Raw genomic sequence first — 23,339 nt, forward strand, 5'->3', positions numbered from 1 at the left:
GTCTTTTAAACAAAATTAAAACATAATTTCAACAAATTATGTTATTGTCCCAGAACGTAATTAAATGCGCTCTAATGTATGGTATTTCCATGCAAGATACATTTTAAAGACCCAGTTTTATTACAACTACATGAGAAGAGAAAAAAATTAACCACCCCCCAAAAGACTTTAATTTTAAAGATTATTTTGGAAGTTAAAATGACTTATGATACCTCTATAAATTTACCTTAATACATCTCCCTTCCAGGAAGTATTTACAGATTTGTTTTCCTTTGTGTTCCACTGTGTGCTGATTAATAAATTCCTGAGTCATAACTTTCCATTTTTTCCCTGGTTTACTATACTGCAAGAAAAAAATTTCATTTGAATGCAACATATGAAACATTAATAGGTATCAAAATGTATAATTAAGTTAATCTGGAAAAAAGTACAAATTGACTACAAAAAGTGATCAAGACTGAACATTCTGATGCTATTCATTTATGTGGAGAGAGATATGTGTCTAGTAATCTACTTATGCTACTAGTGATTACCCAAAAAAGTCTATTTCTTTCTATTTTAATGAAGATGAATAACTACTTTTAAATAAAATTATAAAAAGCTTGAAAATCCACAATTCTCAATATGAGCAAAGGCACAATAAAATATGCACTAATATTATTGATAGGTATATTATAAAAGACTTTGAAATATCCATATTGTTTGACATACAATTTGTACTTTTGGGGATTATTTTGAAAGAATTATCAGAGAGACACATAAAGATCTATTCATATAATAAATTACTGCAGAAATACTGACATAGTAAAAACAAACAGAAAAACGAGAAACACTCTACACATCTAAAACTAGGAGACTAGTCAAATACATTATGATACATTTAGGTGGCAGAATATTATGTAGTCATTAAAAAAATCAACAACTTTGGATCATAAAAAATGTTTACATGGTGGCTCATGCCTGTAATCCCAGCACTTTGGAATCATTTGAGGCCAGGAGTTTGAGATCAGCCTGGACAATATAGTGAAACCCTGTCTCTACTAAAAATACAAAATATTAGCTGGGCGTGGTGGCACACACCTCTGTAATCTCAGCTACTTGGGATGCTGAGGCATGAGAATCTGCTTGAACCTGGGAGGTGGAGGTTGCAGTGAGCCAGGAATGCCACTGCATTCCTGCCTGGGCAACAGAGCAAGAGTGTCTCAAAACAAAACAAAACAAAACAAAAAACAAACAAAAAAAAAGTTTACAATAATTTTTGAAGTAAAAAATTGATCCTAATTCGACAATAATAAATAAAGGCAAAGGAAAAAAGACAAAAAGAACATACCCCCATATTTTATGGTGTATATGTCTCTGGATGGCAGGATTAGAGATTGTATATGTGTGTGGTTATTTTGTACTTTCTTTAGGGCAAAAAAAGGGCAAACAAACAGGGAGCGTGTATTACCTTTAACTTTTAAATTTAAAAAGTTAAGAAAAAAACTTAAGAAAATTAAAGGAAAAGAAATCTTATAGCCCTACTTGTTTTCCTTACCTCTCCTGAGTCCCCTATTCAACTTCTGCTTTACGTGTAAGATTGAGTAACAAGGCAGAGTATGATGCTTAACCATGCTAAATGTAATGAGTTACATTCATCAACTAAAAAACAACAATATTGGCCGGGCGCGGTGGCTCAAGCCTGTAATCCCAGCACTTTGGGAGGCCGAGATGGGTGGATCACGAGGTCAGGAGATCGAGACCATCCTGGCTAACATGGTGAAACACCGTCTCTACTAAAAATACAATTAGCCGGGCGAGGTGGCGGCGCCTGTAGTCCCAGCTACTCGGGAGGCTGAGGCAGGAGAATGGCGTGAACCCGGGAGGCGGAGCTTGCAGTGAGCTGAGATCCGGCCACCGCACTCCAGCCTGGGCGACAGAGCAAGACTCCATCTCAAAAAAAAAAAACAAAAAAAAACACAACAATATTTTTCAAGCACCTGGTATGCACTGTGCCCTGTACATCACAGGAGTTCAATGACTATTTACTCTTCTGATTTCTGTTTTCCCTTTTCTCTTAATTTGCTAAAAGATAGAACATAAAGTTCAATCTACTGAAAACAAGAAATTGCCTCACAGCAAACATTGAGGCAATAGATGTCTACATTGAAATCTGATCCCCAGCACTCACAGCTGAAATCACATTTTACTATAAGAATTCTGAAAAAGGTACAACAATACCAAGTAAACAGATAATCCTAGAGATTCGTTTTTAAAATATAAATATACCTAATTTACCCCAGGAAAACACAATGAAATTGCTTATAATATACTCTGATAGACTCATTTATAAGTGTCTCAAATCTATATAAATTTGATTCACAAACATTTTTATGTTTACAGATTCATTTAGAATACGCAGATATAAATGACCAGCTCACATAGGCATTCTGTATGAAGAATCGTGGCTGTTATAAAATAAAACAAACAGCCAAAGGAACTGAATTATGCAAAAATCAATGAGCCAACCTGAGGAATACAACTCTGAAATTAAAAAGTAAACAAATTAGGTAATCTCACACACACACACATACAACACCCTGAAAAATGCAGCAAGTTGTACTTATGTTTCATTAATAACTTATTCTTTCTGTATATATTACTTTCAAATAATGTTTCATTGTTTTAACAGAGGATTATGGTGGGGAAGTGTTTTTTGTTTTGTTTTTTAGTTTAGTTCCACTTAAATGAGTAGAAAGTATTTCGGTGTCCACAGCTATGGGAAAGGTACTACAGAAAATCTAAAGCAACTTTAACAAATAAATTTTTAGGGCAAAATTAAGTGCCTAGAAGATATGGCGAGTTAGCAGACTGACAGAACTCAGGAACTGTGCCTTGCAACTCCTGTATTCTTTGCATTACAACACAGTACTGCAAATAAAAAACAATACAAGAAAGGAGAGAAAGAGGGAGAGATGGAGGGAGAAAAAAAAACAAGCTACCTACTGTACTTGGTCATTTTAAAACTTACTTACTTTAGAAGATATATTGATACAAGAGACAAGAGCATAAAAAAATATATATCAGGTAGAGGATATGTAAGGATCTACCAGGAAAAAAATATTACAAAAAATGTAGTAGGTACAGTAAACACTAACACAATTTAAGAGTATTATGACCAATAAAATGAAGAATCCTTTAAAATTCAGTGAAAGTTTGCTTCTTCTGTGACTACTCTTGATTTTTCAAAAAAAAAATTATGATGAATCTGAAGGCACCCCTGAATTGATTTGGCTTTGGAGACTCATAATCTCTGAAAGGCCTAGGACAGAGATGGATCTATCTTGGCCACTCTGGTGTGGCCTGCATGTTCATGCTATTCTGGATGGGCCAACTGCAGACCATTCCTGAAAATGAACTGCTTCCTTGGGCTCTGGCACACTCCCAGTTGTTTATGGAATCTTAAGAATTGTCTCTCATGATAGCCAATAAACTGACATGATTGATAATCCATTTTTATCTTGATATTTCTGTTACATAATTATCTTTCAGGTATAGCCCAGATCTATAGACATCTAAAATGTTGTGCTTGATGGAGCCCTTAGAGTTAACTTAATACTATATCCTCATTTTGCAGATTAAGCAAATTGAGGCAAAGAGACAGGTAAAACTTGCTCAAAGTCACACTTTCCTGGAAGCTAATTTTGTTTAAAGGTATAGGGTGTAAGAACTGGATATAGGAGCAGGCTTTCTTAGAAAGCATTTGTATTAGTTTGGGTTAGGGAAATCAGCACATTCTAAAGGTCTGCTAGTGTCTAAGAAGATGATAGGTTTATTAGTCACCCCAAAATTCTAAAATAATAACTACAATAATTCCAAAACTGCTGTTCCATGGAACAGTGAGTGGCTCAGTGAATGTTAGTAGGTGTGTAGGGAAAAAAAATTGTTTGTAGTTGAGTAAACGATGGGTTGAACAAAATAAGCTTCTTTCTGCCTAAGCTGCTCAGAAGCTTTACTACATTAATGTCAACTGAGAATCTCTAAAAGCAGATGGCATGTGCTGTGTTTTGCAAATTTATTTGGGTCTGAACTTCTTTTTTTAGGTCACACCTGTTAACATCTCTCTAAACAGTATACTAAGGAGTGCATATTAAGCAATCTCTGCCCATTATCTTTAAACTGAGAGATCCGAAAACCAAGTATTTTTGAATTATAGTATATAGCTATCCCTCTCAGCTCTCACTCAAAGTTGCAGTTTTTTTTTTTTTTTCTTGAGATGAAGTCTTGCTCTGTTGCCCAGGCTGAAGTGTAGTGGAGCCATCTCGGCTCACTGCAAGCTCGGCCCCCTGGGTTCAAATGACTCTTCTGCCTCAGCCTCCCAAGTAGCTGGGACTACGGACGTGCACCACCACATCCGACAAATGTTTGTATTTTTGTAGAGACAGGGTTTCTCCATGTTGACCAGGCTGGTCTTGAACTCCTGACCTCAGGATCTGCCCGACTTGGCCTACCAAAGTGCTGGGATTACAGGTGTGAGCCACTGTGCCCGGCCAAAACTGCAGCTTTTAATGACCCACTATTGCCTCTATAATTCAATCAAATCTTACTAGAATAGCAGTAGAATACAGGAATTGGACCACTGTAATCCAGGGAGTCACTACAAGGTTAAAGTTCATGTTCAGAGTTCAACTCAATTTGACATATATTTATTGAATATCTACCACATGTAACATATAAGTTCACCTTTCCAACCATTTATATCCCCCTTTCTTCTCTTTCAATGCTTTCAACTCTAAAAAGGAAGTTAATTTACCACTGCCTCCCTTCTTGTCCCCGCTACATATTGAGCTATTAGCATTTTATTGCCAATTACATCTGGGGAAGATGATTCCTAGGAAAGAAAAGCATAAAAGAAGACTAACAGAGGATATATTTTTGCTTTTAAACTTATCAATTTTATTTTGAGGTTCCTTCAAACATAACAATTTTATTTCAAAGTCACCAACATTTGTACTTCTATACTAGCTTCACAACTAATTAACTATTTTTTGGAGGTTACTGATACTCATTTTATCTGAGCTGGTAATCTTTCATTTACTAGGAAAGTATCATTAAAATCACAATGCTTTCTTTGCCACCAAATAAATTAAAAGATGAAAAAGCTCCTCCCTTCCTTATATATAAATTCTTAGTACCTCTTGAAAGTCATCCGATACTGAAAATACATTAGGCCCTTTATTGGTTCTTCCCCCACGTTCTTTTCGTTTGATTTTCTTCGGCAAGCCACGTCCACGGCCAACATTAAAACTTTTAACTCTCTGTTCAATACCTAGAAAAGTTAAAATGTACTTAAATTTAAGAGAAAAACAGCATACCTTCCAATTTATTAGTTTATAAGGAACAGCACATTTTAATAGTCTATAATAGTGCATTTTTTTCTCCTTCTAGATTCAATGAAAAAAATTAAATCTTTATATCTTATCTCCTTGGTACTGTTTCTTAAGGGATGTTAACAACATAGGAAGGCAAGGAACAAGGACACACATGGCTAGAGAAGCAAAATCGTTTTATTATTTTTAATTTTCCTTAGCATAAGATCATGAACAAGCCTTTCTGTTTTTAAGAGAATCAAATATTATATTCCTATTTAAGGAAGACATTGTAGGTATCAGTGGTTAATTAGCAGCAAATCACATTTCCACTGATAATTTTGAGTAGATATATACACATGAAAAAATTATACTTTTTTGTTTTTGAAAAACTTGGTATTTAAAAGTATATAAAAAGATACCCAAATTACAAAAATTGTTTTTCTTTTTAGAGACAGGGTCTCACTCTGTCAGCCAGACTGGAGTAAAGTGGTGAGATCATAGCTCACTGTAACCTTGAAGTCCTGGGCTCAAGCAATCCTCCCACCGCAGCTTCCTGAGAAGCTGGGACTTTAGGTGTGAGCCCTTGGCCTGGCCAATACTCAGCTCTTTAAGAGGACAAACAGGTAGGAGCTTGAAAAGAAAAGCCCCAGGTGGGAAGGGATGAGCAAGACTTCTTTGCATTACCCTTATTCTCCAAGTGGGATGATCCCTGATACCACAACATCTAGACTACAGGAACAAACTTGCTCAGTACAACAGCATATGTGTAGAAAAATTATTTTCCCTTTATTTCAGCTAAAGCCTACATTCACATTTTTCAAAGAAATTTTGCTAGGAAATCAAGAAAAAATAAAGTCATAGAAATAACCAAATTTACTCATAATGGATTCCTGTATGCAAAGATAAATAAAGGGTAGTTATATAGAGTGTGGTTCCTCACTACTTCATTTCAGTCTCATATTGCTCCACTTTTCCTGAAGCAGGTATTTTGACTAGCCAATACTTAAGGCTGATTTGAGCCTTACATGACCCATAGTTTCTTCACTTATTGTCAACAGCTGGCAACTTGTCCTGTCTCTCCAGGGACCATGTAAGGTGATCAGTGCAGAAATGTCTTTAGATTATGTTTTTATCTCCAATTTTAAAGGATGTTCATAGTTCATGCACATTTGTTTAGCAAAAATGACTGCTGTATTTTAAAGCCTAATAAAACAATAGCTTCCCAGCTTTTCTACATTTAAAGCAATACATACAGCAAGAGAGACAACTGTATACTGACATCATATAGAAGCAAGGGGAAAAATATAAGAAAGTTGGATTGCATTTTTATGTATTTGTAAATCATTAGAATATCTTTCCAATTGAAATATTCATATATCATACAGATTGAAATATTTGTAGATTCTGTTCTAAAGTTCTACAAACTAAAAGAAAACGAATTTAGGTTCTACAAGAATAAGCTAATCTTGAGCGGGGATAAGAAGTTTCTAAGTTTTTACTCCACAGATGCCTGTTTTAATAAGGTTCTCACATTCTAAGACAGACTGTAATTTCAAACTTACCTTGCTGAACTCCTTTCATTCTCTGTTTTTTCCCTGATTCTTTAGAAAATGATGACCCTAAAGCAATATTTGAGGTTTCTTTAGCTTGCCTGTATTGTTTCAGCTGATTGGCAAAATCTTCCTCTGTTTCCTGACCGTAATTACCAAAGTTGTCATCACTGTAGTTACCGAAGTTGTCATCACTGTAGGTGCTGTACTCATCATATTCTTTACTTTTAAATTTTTTATGTTGACCCTTCTTTGATGTCATGTAGCTTCCTGATATATGTCCACGCTAAGTGAAAATGGACAATCATTATCAGGATTTTTCAATTATATATAGCAATTGACAGTAGCACAGGACATCCCTTTCCCCCCAGCAAGTTCGGAGAAAGGAGAAAAGATAGTTACTAGTTCTGACTCTTCATTAGTACTTACCTACGATACTACTTAACACTAAGTTCAAAAGCCTAAATGTTACCCTGAGATAATTAAATATTGTAATCTTTATGCTTTAGCCTTTGTTTTCTATGTTCTATGTCTCAGTATCTTACACACAGGAAAAAGTAAAAATACACACCATCACACTATAAATTTTTCCTCCAAAAAATGAAAAAGCCTTTTTGAAAACAGGGAAAAGACAGTTAAATAGCTTGGGGTGGAGGAATGTGGTAAAACATACTATTTCTCCTAACACTGGAAAATTCTCAAATTCATTATATTTAATAAAAAACTGTATGTGTGGAAAATTTTATAAAAAGAAAATGTATCAAGGGTCTAATAGAAAAAACAGAGCTTTCCCTAATAGTGAAAAACATCTAGTGAATAAGCTGCTCATTAGAAACTTATTTATTATTTTTAGAAACTGTTTATTACAACAAATATTATTACTTTTATTGTTTCCTTACTAAAGCATGTGAAAACAAAGAATACACTTTAGTACTAGAAGTTTATTCAATGACAGTATTCAGGTCTGTCTATTCACTGAAACGTTTTTATTAGCTCCATTGTATCCTCTGTCAATATTTTATAATAAAGCGAGAAAAAATTGCACATAATTACAACTTAAGGATCTAGAAAAATCCAAACCAAATAACTCATCTTTAGCTTAGTTCATTTTATTTTATTTTATTTATTTATTTATTTTGAGACAGAGTCTCACTCTGTTGCCCAGGCTGGAGTGCAACGGCACGATCTTGGCTCACTGCAACCTCTGCCTCCTGGGTTCAAGCAGTTCTCCTGCCTCAGCCTCCAAGTAGCTGGGACTACAGGCGCACACCACTATCCTATCTAATTTTTGTATTTTTAATAGAGATGGGGTTTCACCATGTTGGCCAGGCTGGTCTCAAACTCCTGACCTCGTGATCTGTCCGCCTCAGCCTCCCAAAGTGCTGGGATTACAGGTGTGAACCACTGCACCCAGCCAGCTTAGTGCATTTTAAATGTGATATTAAAATACTACTCTGGCCAGGCACGGTGGCTCACGCCTGTAATCCCAGCACTTTGGGAGGCCGAGGCAGGCGGATCACCTGAAGTCAGGAGTTCAAAAAGAGCCTGGCCAACATGGTGAAATCCCGTCTCTACCAAAAAGTACAAAAATGAGCTGAATGTGGTAGCATATACCTGTAGTCTCAGCTACTCGGGAGTGCTGAGGTGGCAGAATTGCTTGAACCCAGGAGGTGAAAGGAGGTTGCAGTGAGCCAAGATTGCACCACTGCACTCCAGCCTGGGCGACACAGTGAGACCCTGTCTCAAAATAAACAAACAAACAAACAAACAAACAAAATAAAATATTACTCTGGCAAAATACCAATACGAGACTATGTATTTAATGAAACGCAATGAAGTATTAAATCTTTCTAATTATAAAATAGAGAAAAAATGCATAATCAAGAAAACCAATTCACTCATCAATTTTAAATTTTAAAAACATTGTATCATATTTTTGATTTGTTTTAAGTAGTACTTTTTAAAGTTTATAAACTCCATTCTGAGTCTAGCACTTCAGAAGTTCAGAAGGGAATTTATGATTGTAGCCAAAACACAGTGTTTCTGACATTTTTTAAAAGCCATTATGAAAACTAAGCAAAACAAAAAATAATTGCTTAGATTAAGTTGAAGATTAAATTAACTAGTTAAATGATGGTTACATTTCTTTTTATTAAAACTGTGACTATATTAATACTTGATATATTTCAACACTTTATGATTGAAGATTACTCTGTTAATAGATGAGTATAAATTTTTCTCTGGAGTTTAGATACTTCTCACAGAAGTTTTAAATTCTTAATATTAATTCAGTTCTCTGATTTGCATAGCTTTATCATAATAATCTCTGTGTTCCTACCTTAAGTAGAATTATCCCTAAATTTTCATTTACCTCCTCCCTAGTTTCCCAACTGTAAATAGTCTTAATAGTCCCCTAAGAATGCACATTCCATCCCATGGCTCCTTCTGTGGTTAAAGACTTCTAGTGTCGACTGCTAAGGTCCTTCACATTCGCATTCACACCATGTGGTATGAGCTTTCCAGGAAGCATGAAATGAAAAAAGGGTTACAGAGCAGCCCCACTTTTCTAGAGCAGTTCATACATTCATCATTGGGATGAACAAAATGCACTCACAGGCAAGGGTCTAGCAAGTATTTTTTCAAGTCCAACCAAGAGAAGATAAATGAAAAAGACAATAAATCCCACAAAAATAGATACCTTTTCTAATCACTCTGCCAACTGATGATTAGGCTATACAAACTGCTAGAATGTCTGTAGGGATAGATTTGGTTTCCGTAAAACAAAAATGGGCCCCACAGCAATCACTGGAAACAAATAAAGGAAAAGGAGGCCCTGAAGAAAGATGAGAAAAAAGGAAGCTATATTAAGTTCTCTAATTTAACTGCTAGGTGTTGACAGTATATTCTAATTTTGCCCCATAATTTTAGAAGTTATATAGCAGATACTTGTTATCTAACAAAAATGGATTTTTAGATATAGTTAGGATATAATCTTAATTCTCAGTGAGTCAACTCCAAAATATATATATGGAAGAAATGGTATTCAACTTTCTCTTCTTGTAAATAGCAGATTGGGTAATTCAGACTAGTTGTCTCTCTTAAAAAAAGTAGAAAAGATAGAAAAATATTTTTTATAGTTTCAAGTTTGCTACCAAAATGCTCATATTGTCGTGTCTTTTTCTTGAAAATAGCAGACTTCAGATATAAATTTCTATATCTGAAGTCTGTATTTTTTTTTTTTTTGAGACAGAGTCTCACTTTGTTGCCCAGACTGGAATGCAGTGGCATGATCTTGGCTCACTGCAACCTCTGCTTCTCGAGTTCAAGCGATTCTTTTGCCTCAGCTTCCCCATCCTCAATTATAAAGGGATTGCAAAATGTGAATCAGAGACTGCAGCCCAGCCTTCAGGAATCTGAGTGGCTCAGAAGTCTCAAATCCTGAAACTGGAATAAAGTTTGTAAGGGTCACCAGAAATCTGGCAGAAGTAAGTAAAAATCCTTTCTGAAGGAAAAGAACATCACCCGAGGCCTCAAGTTATTTCTACAAAATGCTTAGAACAGAATAGACAAAACTGAAAACAAAAATAGGCTTATGAAGAGGTGGGATCACATGAAAGAGAACCAGCAAAAAATAACAGGCAATAGAAATACAGACTTCAGGCCACGCACGGTGGCTCACGCCTATAATCCCAGTACTTTGGGAGGCAGAGGTGGGCGGATCACTTGAGGTCAGGAGTTCGAGACCAACCTGGCCAACATGGTGAAACCCTGTCTCTACTAAAACTACAAAATTTAGCTGGGTGTGGTGGTATATGCCTGTAGTCCCAGCTACTTGGGAAGCTGAGGCAAAAGAATCGCTTGAACTCGAGAAGCAGAGGTTGCAGTGAGCCAAGATCATGCCACTGCATTCCAGTCTAGGCAACAAAGTGAGACTCTGTCTCAAAAAAAATACAGACTTCAGATATAGAAATTTATATCTGAAGTCTGCTATTTTCAAGAAAAAGACACGACAATATGAGCATTTTGGTAGCAAACTTGAAACTATAAAAATGACCTAGAAGATTTTAAAAGAATCATATTTCTATATATGAAAAATACTTAATAGATGGGTTTAAAGGCAAATTACACTCTAGCCTGGGTGGCAGAGCAAGATCCTGTCTCTAATAAACAAACAAACAAACAAACAAACAAATAAATAAATAAATAAAGGCAAATTAGATCTCTCAGAAGGGAAGAGAAGACTAAAGAAGAAAGATTAGGTAAAGTGTATGTGGTAAAATGTTAACTGGGAAATCTGGATGAAAGATATACAGAAGTTCTCTGCACCATTCTTGCAACTTTTTTGTAAGCCTGAAATTATGACAAAATGAAAAGTTACAAAACATGAGGATAAAATAAACACAATGGCCCAATAAATAAAAGCTGAGAGAATTTACTGATAGCAAACCTGCGCAATAAGATATGCTAAACAAAGGCTAAATGATGTAGCACATCTAGCTAAAAGAAAATGGTATCATATTAAAACTCAGATCTACAAAAAAGTGAAAAACACTGGAAATGAAATGTAGATAAATATAAAAGACCATCCTTTATCTTAATTTCTTTAACTGATTTTTTGAAGCAAAAATAATAGCAGGATATCTATAGGGATATATAATAGTCTATTTAATATTAACAATACATATTTATTAACAATAAATAACTGCATAATGTTTAAAAAATGTGAGATACCTCAAACAACTGCACTATTGTTTATACATACAAATTGATCTTTCCTCCCACAGTGGCCACATAGAAGGCTATGTACTTATTATAATAATGCTGCCAATATTTTAAATATTTGGAACTTCCTATCTGGGGATACTTTCAGTGATAACTTATGAATCCAGAACCTGTCTCATTACTTGATATTTTCAAATGTCTTCTTACCTGAAATAATAATGCCCATCCTGAGCATCTTTTCATTCATTGTAAGAGTCTCCAAATGACTTCTGAATATTTCTAAAGAATAAATCTAACTACATATCAGTGTTGCTGAATTAAAAGTTTTGTCATTTGTGGTAAAAATATTTTTTAATGAATAGTTATAAAATGTTCTGAGAAATAGCAACAACCACTGACTCCAAAATCACTGGACGTATTAACCTTACAAACATTTTGATATTTACCTAACTAGATAAAATTATTAACTAATATATAATTCTTTTCAAATTTTGAGAAGATATTTTAATAAAACCTTATTTATTTAACGGTCACTTAGCAATCTCAACTATACAGGCGGCAACAGTGAATCAGACAATAGAAATAACTAACAAATATAGTCTTTCGGTTTCTAAACTCACAAGAGATTAGGAACACCAAGTTAGGAAAAAGAGTAGTGCTGCTGTAGACCAGAACAGTGACAGACTGGCCAAAACGAGAACTCAGAAACTCTGGGGCTTTTCAGATAAGTGCACACTGATCTGAATACTTCCTAGTGACTCTGAAAGCATCATTACTTGCCTAGCACAAAATACTGTATATTTGGAGATAGGGCCTTTAAAGAGGTGACTAAATCAGAATTAGGCTGTTAAAGTGGGCTCTAATCCAGTTTGACTGGTGTTCCTACAGTAAGAGGAAATTTAGACAAAGAGAGACACCAGGGGTTCCTGTGCACAGAGGCATGACCATGTAAGGACAAAGCAGTGAGAAGGAGGCCAGTGACAAACCAAGGAGAGAAGCCTAGCACAGATCCTTCCCTTACAGCCCTCAAAAGAAACCAACCCTGCTGGCACCTTGCTCTGGGGCTTCTAAGACTCCAGACTGTGAGAAAACACATTTCTACTGCTTAAGCCACCCAGTCTGTAAAATTTTATGTTAGCTCTAGCAAACTAATACATTATGTATTCTTTATATTCAAAGATTTCAAATTTATAGCCTATGTCTGATAAAATACCAGAAAGAATAAAATTCAAAGTTTAATTTTTCTCTTAAAAGGGCAATACTCAAAACCACAATGAGATGCCACTTCATACCATTTTCTGTTTCCAAAAGAAAACAAAGAAAAAAAAAAAAACATATGTTGGCAAGGATGTAGAGAAATTGAAACCCTCAGGCATTCTGTAAATAATGTAAATGTATTTTTATACTTACATTATTGTAATGTAAATAATATGTAAATATTGTAAATAATGTAAAATAGTGCAGCCACTGTGGAAAACAGCTTCGTGGTTCCTCAGACAGTTGGACATAGAATCACCATATGATCTAGCAATTCTACTCCTAAATATATACCCCAATAAACCGAAAGAAGTCTTAAAAAGACTTTTGTATACCCATGTTCATAAGCAGCATGATTCACAACAGCAAAAGGTAGAAGCTTTTTTTGATGAACACCCACGTGTCCATCAACAGATGAATGGATAAACAAAATGTGATATATACATACAGTGGAATATTATTCAGCCTTAAAAAGGAAAGAAATTCTGACACATGCTACAGCTTGGGTGAACTTTTAAAATATTATGGTAAGTGAAATAAGCCAGATACAAAAGGACAAATACTGTATGATTCCACTTATATGAAATACCTAGAATAGGCGAATCCATAGAAACAGAAAATAGAATAGTAGTTTTCAGGGGCTGGGGGCAGGGGAAAACGAGGTGTTATTGCATGGCTCAAGCCTGTAATCCCAGCACTTTGGGAGGCCGAGACGGGCGGATCACAAGGTCAGGAGTTTGAGACCATCCTGGCTAACACGGTGAAACCCCGTCTCTACTGAAAAATACAAAAAGCTAGCCAGGGCGAGGTGGCTGGCGCCTGTAGTCCCAGCTACTCGGGAGGCTGAGGCAGGAGAATGGCATAAACCCGGGAGGCAGAGCTTGCAGTGAGCTGAGATCCGGCCACTGCACTCCAGCCCTGGCGACAGAGCAAGACTCCGTCTCCAAAAAAAAAAAAAAAAAAAAAAAATGGGTGCTGAGTTTCTGTTTGGAATGATCAAGAATTTTTAGAAATGGGTAAGTGGTGATGACTGAACAACACTGTGAATATACTTAATACCACTGAATTGTAGAGTTAAAATGGTACATTTTATGCTATCTATGTTCTATCACAAAACAAAAAAAATGGCAATACCTGAGTAAATGGAATGTCATAATCCCTGTAGAAACCAGTTCTTTTTTTATGGGAACTTTCTGTATGTTCAACATCTGAATCAAGGCTGTAGTCCGAACTATCATCACTAGATGGGGAATTATGCTGAAGGGAGGGGAAAGACAAATATGTTACATTTGCAAAAGGAAGAAAATTTTACTAGTAATTAGATAAGCTTGTTTCAGCCAAAGGTACCAACCAGTAGATTATATTATTCCAGGAGACTCTGAAGTACTACTGAAAAATTCTTGCTCCAAAGGCTACCACTATTCCAACTTCACTGAGGTTTTCTGAGAAGAACGTATATCTTCCTCTCTGCTCAGAGACTTTATGACATTTTCCTCATTATCCCTTTGACCTAAACAGAAATACTCCGCCCCTGTGCTCTAAAATGATCTACATTTAAGCTAAACCTAAAGAAAGTAAAATTGGCTCCTAGATCACCAAAAAGGGTCATAGAACATGAGTAGAATATGTATTAATTTGTTTTTACCTAAAATGGCTTTGGGGTTCTTATTCTATTGCATGAGTACCCTAAAACTAAAAGATACCAAAACATTACAAATTACAAAAATAAAATAAATCTGGCCCACAAAATTGAACAAAAGTGAAATGAAAAGCATAATTGATAATGATTATTGATGTCAAGTATAATGATAATTGATATCAAGAGTAACCGTTTTCAAGTATTAATATAATTTCAAAAAAAAAAAATGGACCAAATCTTCTCCATCTGGTCAAAATGATTACCCTCCCGAGTTGAGCATTCTCTTTAAAGAGTTCTTACATTTCTTAGCAATGAAGACACTGGCTCTGTGTATTATTATCCTTGCAGTCCCAGCATCTAGATCTAGTACAAACTCAGTAAAAATTTGCTGCAATGATTGAACTCTGATGCTCTTATAAGGGCAGGCTCTGTTTTTCTCTAACCCATCCTGAAACGTTATTTTAGGAAAGACAAATTGCTTTCCTTCATCTTGTTCCTAAATGGTCTGGAGTTTGGTTTTTATGATTTTATTGTTTTTGTCTTTGCTGATTTGATAGGTGATATGAAGAAATATTTTTTAATTATGTTGTCAAACACTTCAACTTTAAATATCTAATCATTCTTGGCTAGGATTTAAAATAAACAGTATATATTTAAAAGCCAAGTTTGCTCAGTCACCATGAGAAGGCAGCTCCAGCTCTAAGGAAAACTTTTCACCTGAAAAATACTAATAGAATTATACTCTGAAAAGATTTGGTCCTTGTGTTTCTTGGTAGGGTAGATTACAAACTCCAAAAAGTCTCAGACTTTTTGACTCTCTGGAATTAATTTCATTACGTATTCATTCTAGAAAATTTTCCATTTCATCTTGGTTTTAATATTTATTTTCATAAAATTATATACATAAATTTCTTATGATTTTAATTTCCCTTTTGATAGTTATTTCACCCTCAGCATATATACATTTATTTTTCTTTTCCTTTTTATTATTGATTAGTTTGGTCAATGATAAATATGTTGTTGATCTTTTTAAAAAAACTATTGGCTTTCATTCTAATGCATTCACTTGTGCTCATAACTTTATTAAGTACTTCCTTTTTGTTTTGTTATTATTCTATGCTGTTTGATCATAGCTTATATTGTTTTCTTAATTTTTTGTCATTTTTAAGTATTAGGTTAAATTTTTCATATGCTTTGTGGGCATGCTTTCTTTTCTGGAAGACTTACTCTCCATTATTCCCTTTTATCTTACAATAACAACTATGAAATGTGACCATAGTCCTATCTTGCTTCTCATGTAAAAAAACGGATGGAATGGGCCAAGAAAGCTTTCCTAGCTTCATAACTCTAGGGTTATCTCTTCTGCTGTTAGCATGAAGTATTCAAAAATATGGCTATTTTCTGAGCTATGCCTCTTCTGCTTCCTTCCCCCACTTGTTATCTATTTCTTTCCTTGGCCCTATATGCCTGTTTCTCAATGTAGATTCTACTTCCAGCAGTTACCTCCTCAGTGTGGGACTGTCGTAGAAAGGGATTTGGTTGATTCGTATTAGGGGTTCATTAGGTCCAGATCTTTTCAGCACCATCCAATTTCTGTAGTCACCTTACATTCATGCATGAACTGGTGATGATAGTATAGCCCCTCCCAGTTTCTGTTGCTGTTTTCAGGCCCATAAGGTTTCCTATGCTGGGCATGGACCATTTGAGGTGAATATCTGTTGGCAACTTGGTTTCTGGAAGTCCCTTTATTTTCCCTCTGCTTCATTTGTATTGATGCTGTTGCGACACTGGTCTTGTTGCTGTCTACGGTTTGGCTCCAATCATTTGTATTTTTTAGGTTTATTAGAGATAACTTGTTTCTTCCTTCTTTCGTAGATGTTGTCAATGGGTTTTGGTTGTATTATCCTAATTGATGCGATTTTAATGGAGAAAATTCAGGGAATTTCAAAACCTGCTCCTCCATTGCTGCCAACTTGTCCATGGTTTCTCAGTCAGCATAGGTTCCCCTTCTTCCCTACCCCAAATACACATAATTCTCCATCCAGTACCCTGCTGTTTTTCTGATAGCATTTGTTTTTCACTTGTGTGTTGCCTCTCTCCTTCTCATTGCAATGTAAGCCCTTTAAGAGCCAACTATTTCACTCACTACTATAACCCTCAGCACACAGCATAAAGATATCCATAGTAAGCACTCGATCATACATATAAATGAATACGTAAATAAATAGATGGACAATGCGAATGCTCTAATCTGTATCTGTAGAGAATGAAACTCTCTTTCCTTAACCTTCCAATATCCATGTATACAATTTTCCATCAATTAAAATATTATTTATTTCAATCTGTATTAAAATTTAACTGAAGCCCAGCACGGTGGCTCACACCTGTAAACCTAGCAATTTGGGAGGCCATGATCAGCAGATGACTTGAGCCTAGGAGTTTGAGCCCAGCCTGGGTAACATAGCAAAACCCTCTCTCTACTAAAAAAAAAAAAAAAAAAAAAAAAAAATAGCCAGGTGTGGTGGCATGCACCTGTAGTTCCAGCTACTCAGGAGGCTGAGTGGGGGATCACCGAAGCCTGGGAGGTTGAGGCTGCAGTGAGCCAAAACTGTGCCACTGCACTCAAGCCTGGGCAACAGACCCTGTGTCAACAACAACAAAAAATTTAACTTAATTACTTTTTAAATCTTTAAGATAATTCATATAATCTTTGTTTAGAAAGTTTAATCACATAAATGAAAATATCTAATCCATATGTTTTATAATAAAATCATGACTTCTGCTTTCTAATTTTCAATATTTTATATTTCATAAAAATTTATCAAAGAATAAAAAGTAGATTCTAACTAACCTTATGTTTCTCACGTTTTCTCCTTTTGGATTTTTTCTTCTCTCTCTCTTTCTTATGTTTTTTTCTTGATTTTCTGTAGGCTTTCTCACTTTTCTGCTTTTCATTCTCTTTTGCTTCTTTTTCTTGTATTTCTTCAAATCCTGCATCGTCTATTTCACCATCTTCTAATTCGCCATCTTCTCTACAGAAGGAAAATTTTAATTTTCAAATATCAATTCTAAAACAAATCTTACAGAAAGATTTTCAAAAGAAAAAAAGCATATGCTAAGAATTTATGTTATATTCATTTAGACAAGTGCTTGAAACATTTTTCTATAAAGGCCCAGATAGTAAATATTTTACATTTGCAGGCTGTACTATGGTTTCTGTTGCAAATTCTTCTTCATTTAACATTCCTTTAAAAATGTAAGAACCATTCTCAGCAGCCGAAGTTTGCAAACCTCTTAAATTAAAATCACTGATTCTCACAAAATGAATGCATGAATAAATACAGTGCTATCCCAAAGTACTGAGACAGTTACCGTCTACTAAACTTTCTTCAAAAAAAGGAATTAAACTTAAAATGCTATAAGAAACACTTGACTTACAAGAAGATATTTTTAACTTAGTAGCTCATAGACAGCTATAGTTTTAAACTAAAAGCAACCTAAGAACCAAGAATGGGCTGCCCTTGGGGAAAGAGGATCTAGGATCCGGTTGGTGCAGCTTATGGCTTGTCACTAAATTATTATTTTATTTCTAAAAAATAATTCTTTAAATAGATAATACAGGCATGTGGCTTAAAGGCAAACCTCAAAAGGCACAAAAGGATCTGTCTCATTTTAAGTTAAAAAATACTGTATCACTATCAAATAATTAAACATTTCTTCATTTGAATATCATAACTTCTTTTTTCTTTATTATATGTTCCCTTTCCTGTGCTTACGTACTTTCAGAAATTTTAGTAGGTGTGCATAGCACAATTTGTATTTTGTACTTAAATATTATACATTTCATGGCTGTATTATTTATTTGATCAAGTTCTTTTATATCATAAATAATTCACATAGAGCTGGGCATTTGACTGCTTGCCGATAACTCAGCAATAAGCATTTTTAAGTGTGAAGTTATTCTTTGGTTGAACTTTATTCTTGATATGGGGCTTACTTAAGAGTCAGATATCTGGTCTACAGAAATTACCATGCTCAGGAATGTTGACATGTATCGCCATAATGCTTTGCATGAGGGACTGCACCAATTTAGATCTTTGGCAGTGAATCAGTGGATTAGTTTTACTACAACTTTACTAATGGTGGTGGTGGAATTTCAGTTGCTTTTTTTTTTTTTGCCAGCTTAATAGGTCTAAAATTTTACTTTCTTTGATGACTAGTGAAGTTGAATTCTCCCTGCCTGTTATATTGCATACCTTGCCTGTTTGTGTCACTGTCCTTCTTTTGGATTGGGGTCATACCATTTTTTTAAGCTTATCTGTATAAAATTTTATTCAAAACAAGTACTGTTGGTCATACTTAATACAAATGATTTTCCTAATTTGAAAAAAAAAAAGTTTTTAAAAAGCTTTTTTTTTGAGACAGGGTCTCACTCTGTCACCCAGACTGAAGTGCAGTGGCACAATCTCAGCTCACTGCAATCTCTGCCTCCCAGGTTCAAGCGATTCTCGTGCCTCAGTCTCCCCAGTGCTGGGATTACAGGCACATGCCATCACGCCCGACTAATTTTTGTATTTTTATAGAGATGGGGGTTTCACCATGTTGGCCAGGCTGGTCTCAAACTCCTGACCTCAAGTGATCTGCCTGCCTTGGCCTTCCAAAATGCCGGGATTACAGGCACGAGCCACCATGCCCAGCCAGTCTATATTAATTCTTACCAACAAAGTAAACACTAAGTAAACAAACAAACAAAAAAACAAATTTTCATACAGATAGTAACAAAACTCAAGCCACAAAACAATTCCTCAACGTGAATCTGTAAAAAAGATTCATAATAAAACTATAAATCTAATTTCTTTCCAAATACTAGTATCTTTGCTATTATGGAGGCAAAATCCTAGAAACAAGCTGACTTTTACATTGATTACGACATTTTAAAAGATGGAAACCAAAATATTCATTAACAGTATTTTCAAATGCAAATAAACCAATCGACACACATGGAAAGATGAATACATAAAACAATTTTATCATTTAATCATACTTCCAAAACACTATAGTTTGAAAAAATGCAAACTATTACAAATAGTACATGCAGAAAGGCAAATGTCTATGTATATATGGCAGCAAACGAAAAACTACTAAACTATGGTGTGTGCATTTTAAAGGTAATTTAGAATTACCAGGTATGTGTAATTTCTAAAACACAAAACTGAAAATGTCACTCTCCTGCCATAAATCTTCAATGATATGATATGATTATCTCAAATCTGCCTCAAAATAATCCACTACGGAGAGTGGACATGGTCTTAATAAGATTGGCCATGTGTTGGTAAACTGCTGAAACTGTGGGATGTGTATGTGAGGATTCATTCTATTCTTTATACATTTAAGGGGTTCTGTAATAAAAAGATAATCTTCAATGGTTCCTTCTGCTTACTCAGCTACCTTCAGTTTCTCAAGTCTACAAGCCTTAAAAAGTGCCTAAAATCTCTCAATGCCCAGCTCACGTCACCAGCCTCACCACAACTCCTTCACCTGGTTAATTCCAATTCAATATTTCGGATGCAGTTTAGATGTCATTTCCTATAAGATGTCTCCCATTACTACCCAGGTTTAGATGAGATGCTTCATTCTAAGTACTCCTCTGCTAGCTCTCATTTCTCTTATCATTGCACTCCGGACATTATGTCAAATGACTTGTTTGTTCATTGGTGAAAGCATGGCACCTTGCTATTTACTGAATGACTGAATGAATGTATAATACCCGTAACTCTTGCATCATAGAACGGGTATATGATACTATCCTAAAGTGGCTGTAAAGTCACTGGAATTTTCCCCAGCTTCTATTATAAAATCAAAGAGATACATATTCACTTAGACTTGAAAATTGCTTATGAGGCAGTCTTGACATTCTGGCTATTTCAATTAAAATGTTTTGAACTTTTATAACTATAAAACCTTATAATCCAAGAAAATGAGTGCACATATTCACCAAAAGACAAGTATAAGAATGTTTTTGGCAGCTCTAGTCATAGTAGTAAAAAATTATAAACAACAAATCTCTATCAACAGGCAAACATATATAAATTATACTTTATTTATATCATAGAATACTAAAAAGAAAAAAATTAACAACTGCTACAAAAAATATAGAGGAATCTTATAGACATAATGAGGAGCAAAATAAGCCAGACACAAGACAGTACTGCATGATTTCATTTAGATGCACTTCGAAAACAGACAAACCAATATATAACAGAAGTCAGAATAGTGATTACCTCTTGCAGGACTGCAAGTGACATAAAAAGGGGTATTAAGGAAACTTCTGAGGTATTGAAATATTCTGTATATTGATCTGTGTGGTGATTACCATATATACACTACACATATTTGTAAAAACTCATCAAGTTATACATTTAAGTACTGTGTACTTTGCTATCTATATTTATACAATAAAATTTAAAACACAAATGACAAAAAGATCTGTAAGTGTTTATCCTTTCTTTTACTGCCTCTCTCCTTCAACGTGAGCTCCTTAAAGCATAAAAAAAATTACACCTGGAAATCACTGCTTCATATTTAGCATTTTAACTAGAGCTATTTAAACACAAAGTACACATGCTAAAAATGCCCATAAATTCATGTCCTACTTTACATACATTATTTAAATGTGAAATATGGGCCATTTATATTTGTTATGAGACATAAAACATTGCAAGCTTTTAAAATTTTTTCTTTATTTTCCCTTACCCTACTTATCATTTCAGCATTCACACAATAGCAGACTTAAACTTGTACATTTTTGTATGGCTACAAAAAATGCGAGAGAAAGAGGAAATAGAGAACAATGATTCACACTATGAACTGCTTCCAAACCCTTTGAAAGTCAGTTTTGGACACATGTGGAAAGCATGTGTGGTATAATGGAAAGAGAAGGAGATTTCATGGGAGGAAAGCTGGATTCTTACTCCAGCTCTATCACCAAAATAAAAAAAAGCTTTCTTAATTGAGCACCTAGTAATGTATCAGATACTAACCTAGTGATCTTGAGAAACACCTAGAAGAGGTAACAGAAATAATTAAGACTGCTTATCATTCTCCAGATTTTGAACTACCTTAATACTACAAGAGCTGTTTTGTTTACTAAACACAAGATTTTTTAAAAATGTAATACATCAAATAGATAAGTTTCTAAGTCAATTAATTATATATAGGTGATGTTTTATTAATATAAACATAATAGAGAGATTATGTCCTTTCTAAAAAAGAAGCATATTCATGTTCTTGTACCAATGACTGGTAAGTAACTGTCCAGTTAATAAACAAAATTAGTTTTAATAGATTTTATCTCTTAGGCAAATCTATATAGATACAAAGTAGATTAGGAGTTGCCAGGTAGATTAAAGGGAAAACAGGGAGTGACTGCCAGTGGGTAAAGGGTTACTTTGTGGAGTGGTGAAAACGTTCTAAAATTAAATAGTGGTAATGACTGTACTACTCTGAATATACTAAAAACCAGTGAACTGTACACTTTAAAAGTGAAATGTATCTCAATAAAGCTGTTATTTTTTAAAAGTTAAAAATATTTTTTCTCTAGATTTAAATATCTAGATTGGAGACAACTGGGGAAAATCATAATACACTATGATATAAAAATTCAAGACTCTGAAAATGGTCAGTACCCTTGTCATTCATGATGTTCTTATTTTAAGGTAATTATTCATTAAATCTTTACAAACTGATGTGCCTTAATAGAGGATTCTACTTTTTTCTATCCTGATATTGATGGCTATTAAAATAAATTAACCTGAACTATTCAGTCTTACCTCCACAGGTAGTTTCTGCTTTTTCTTTATGCTTGCCTAAAGGCTCCTGTTACAAGCTACAGATCAGAAACTGAGTCTTCTGGAAGAAACACAAAAGCCTCTATAAAAGACTATACAAGTACCCCTGATAGATGACAGTACAAAGACATTACTCATGAATGCAAACTTCTTGGGATAATATGATAATCACAAAAAAGACAAATCTTCAGAATGTACCAAGTGACTGTGTCGGAATCTCTAGGATTTCTTTCCAGTCCTGAAGCAAGCGACTTAATAGAATGAGACTGCTTACCCTAAGACCAACAGAACAAAATTTCCTAGATGTTTGAAATGATTACTTATAACATTTTTCTGTTTATGCTTTTGTACGAATTCACACAGTCGTTTCTTCCTTACTATAGATGATAGGGTAGGATAACTGCTCTGTACTGGTGTCCTGGAAAACTTGCATGCCTCCACACAGGCCACTTAGGTAAGCCCAACGATAGGCTGACCTAAGGCCTTGGCAGAATGCCCTGTGTTCCTTCAGAATATGGAAAGATAGGCAGTCTTGTGAGGTGCTGCTACAAGGCTATTCCTTACCTACCTCCACATTTTGTGGGAGCCTGCTGGGAGGCAGTTTCTCATCCACCTTCCCTGGTTCCATGAGGTCTGAGATTCACCACCTTGCCCACTCCTTAGGATGTAGCTGTAGGCTAAAAAATTGCTTAGCTACAGGATGGAAACTGTTCCTCAGCAACAGAGTGCCCACCACTCATGTTACCTATCATTTGGCCCCGTTTGGTTTCAGTGTTATCCTGTGGATGAGCAACTGACACCATGCTGATCATGCATTTGTCTATGTAATTAATAAACTGACTCTGTCAGCATGCTTGATAGATAACTGGATTGAGTCTAGGCTTTGCCCATGCCTACTGTGATCTTTTCCCTCATATACATTTCCCTAAATAGCACATGTATAGTTCTCTTGATTAATTGTTAAACTAACTCC

General features: G+C 35.0%; 1 protein-coding gene across 1 annotated transcript in view; it reads right to left on the minus strand.

The window, feature by feature from the left end:
* The window catches only part of ZC3H6 (zinc finger CCCH-type containing 6), a 58,785-nt gene that overhangs the window by 17,004 nt on the left and 18,442 nt on the right, over positions 1-23,339 (minus strand). The window contains exons 2-6 of the mRNA XM_030921510.1: positions 17,371-17,551; positions 14,015-14,137; positions 6,914-7,187; positions 5,175-5,308; positions 227-343 (exon numbers count right to left, since the gene is read on the minus strand). Coding sequence (XP_030777370.1) covers positions 227-343; positions 5,175-5,308; positions 6,914-7,187; positions 14,015-14,137; positions 17,371-17,551 — 829 coding nt within the window. The remainder of the gene's footprint in view (positions 1-226; positions 344-5,174; positions 5,309-6,913; positions 7,188-14,014; positions 14,138-17,370; positions 17,552-23,339) is intronic.

This window comes from Rhinopithecus roxellana, chromosome 17, assembly GCF_007565055.1.
Source record: "Rhinopithecus roxellana isolate Shanxi Qingling chromosome 17, ASM756505v1, whole genome shotgun sequence".
Taxonomy (NCBI): Eukaryota; Metazoa; Chordata; class Mammalia; order Primates; family Cercopithecidae; genus Rhinopithecus; species Rhinopithecus roxellana.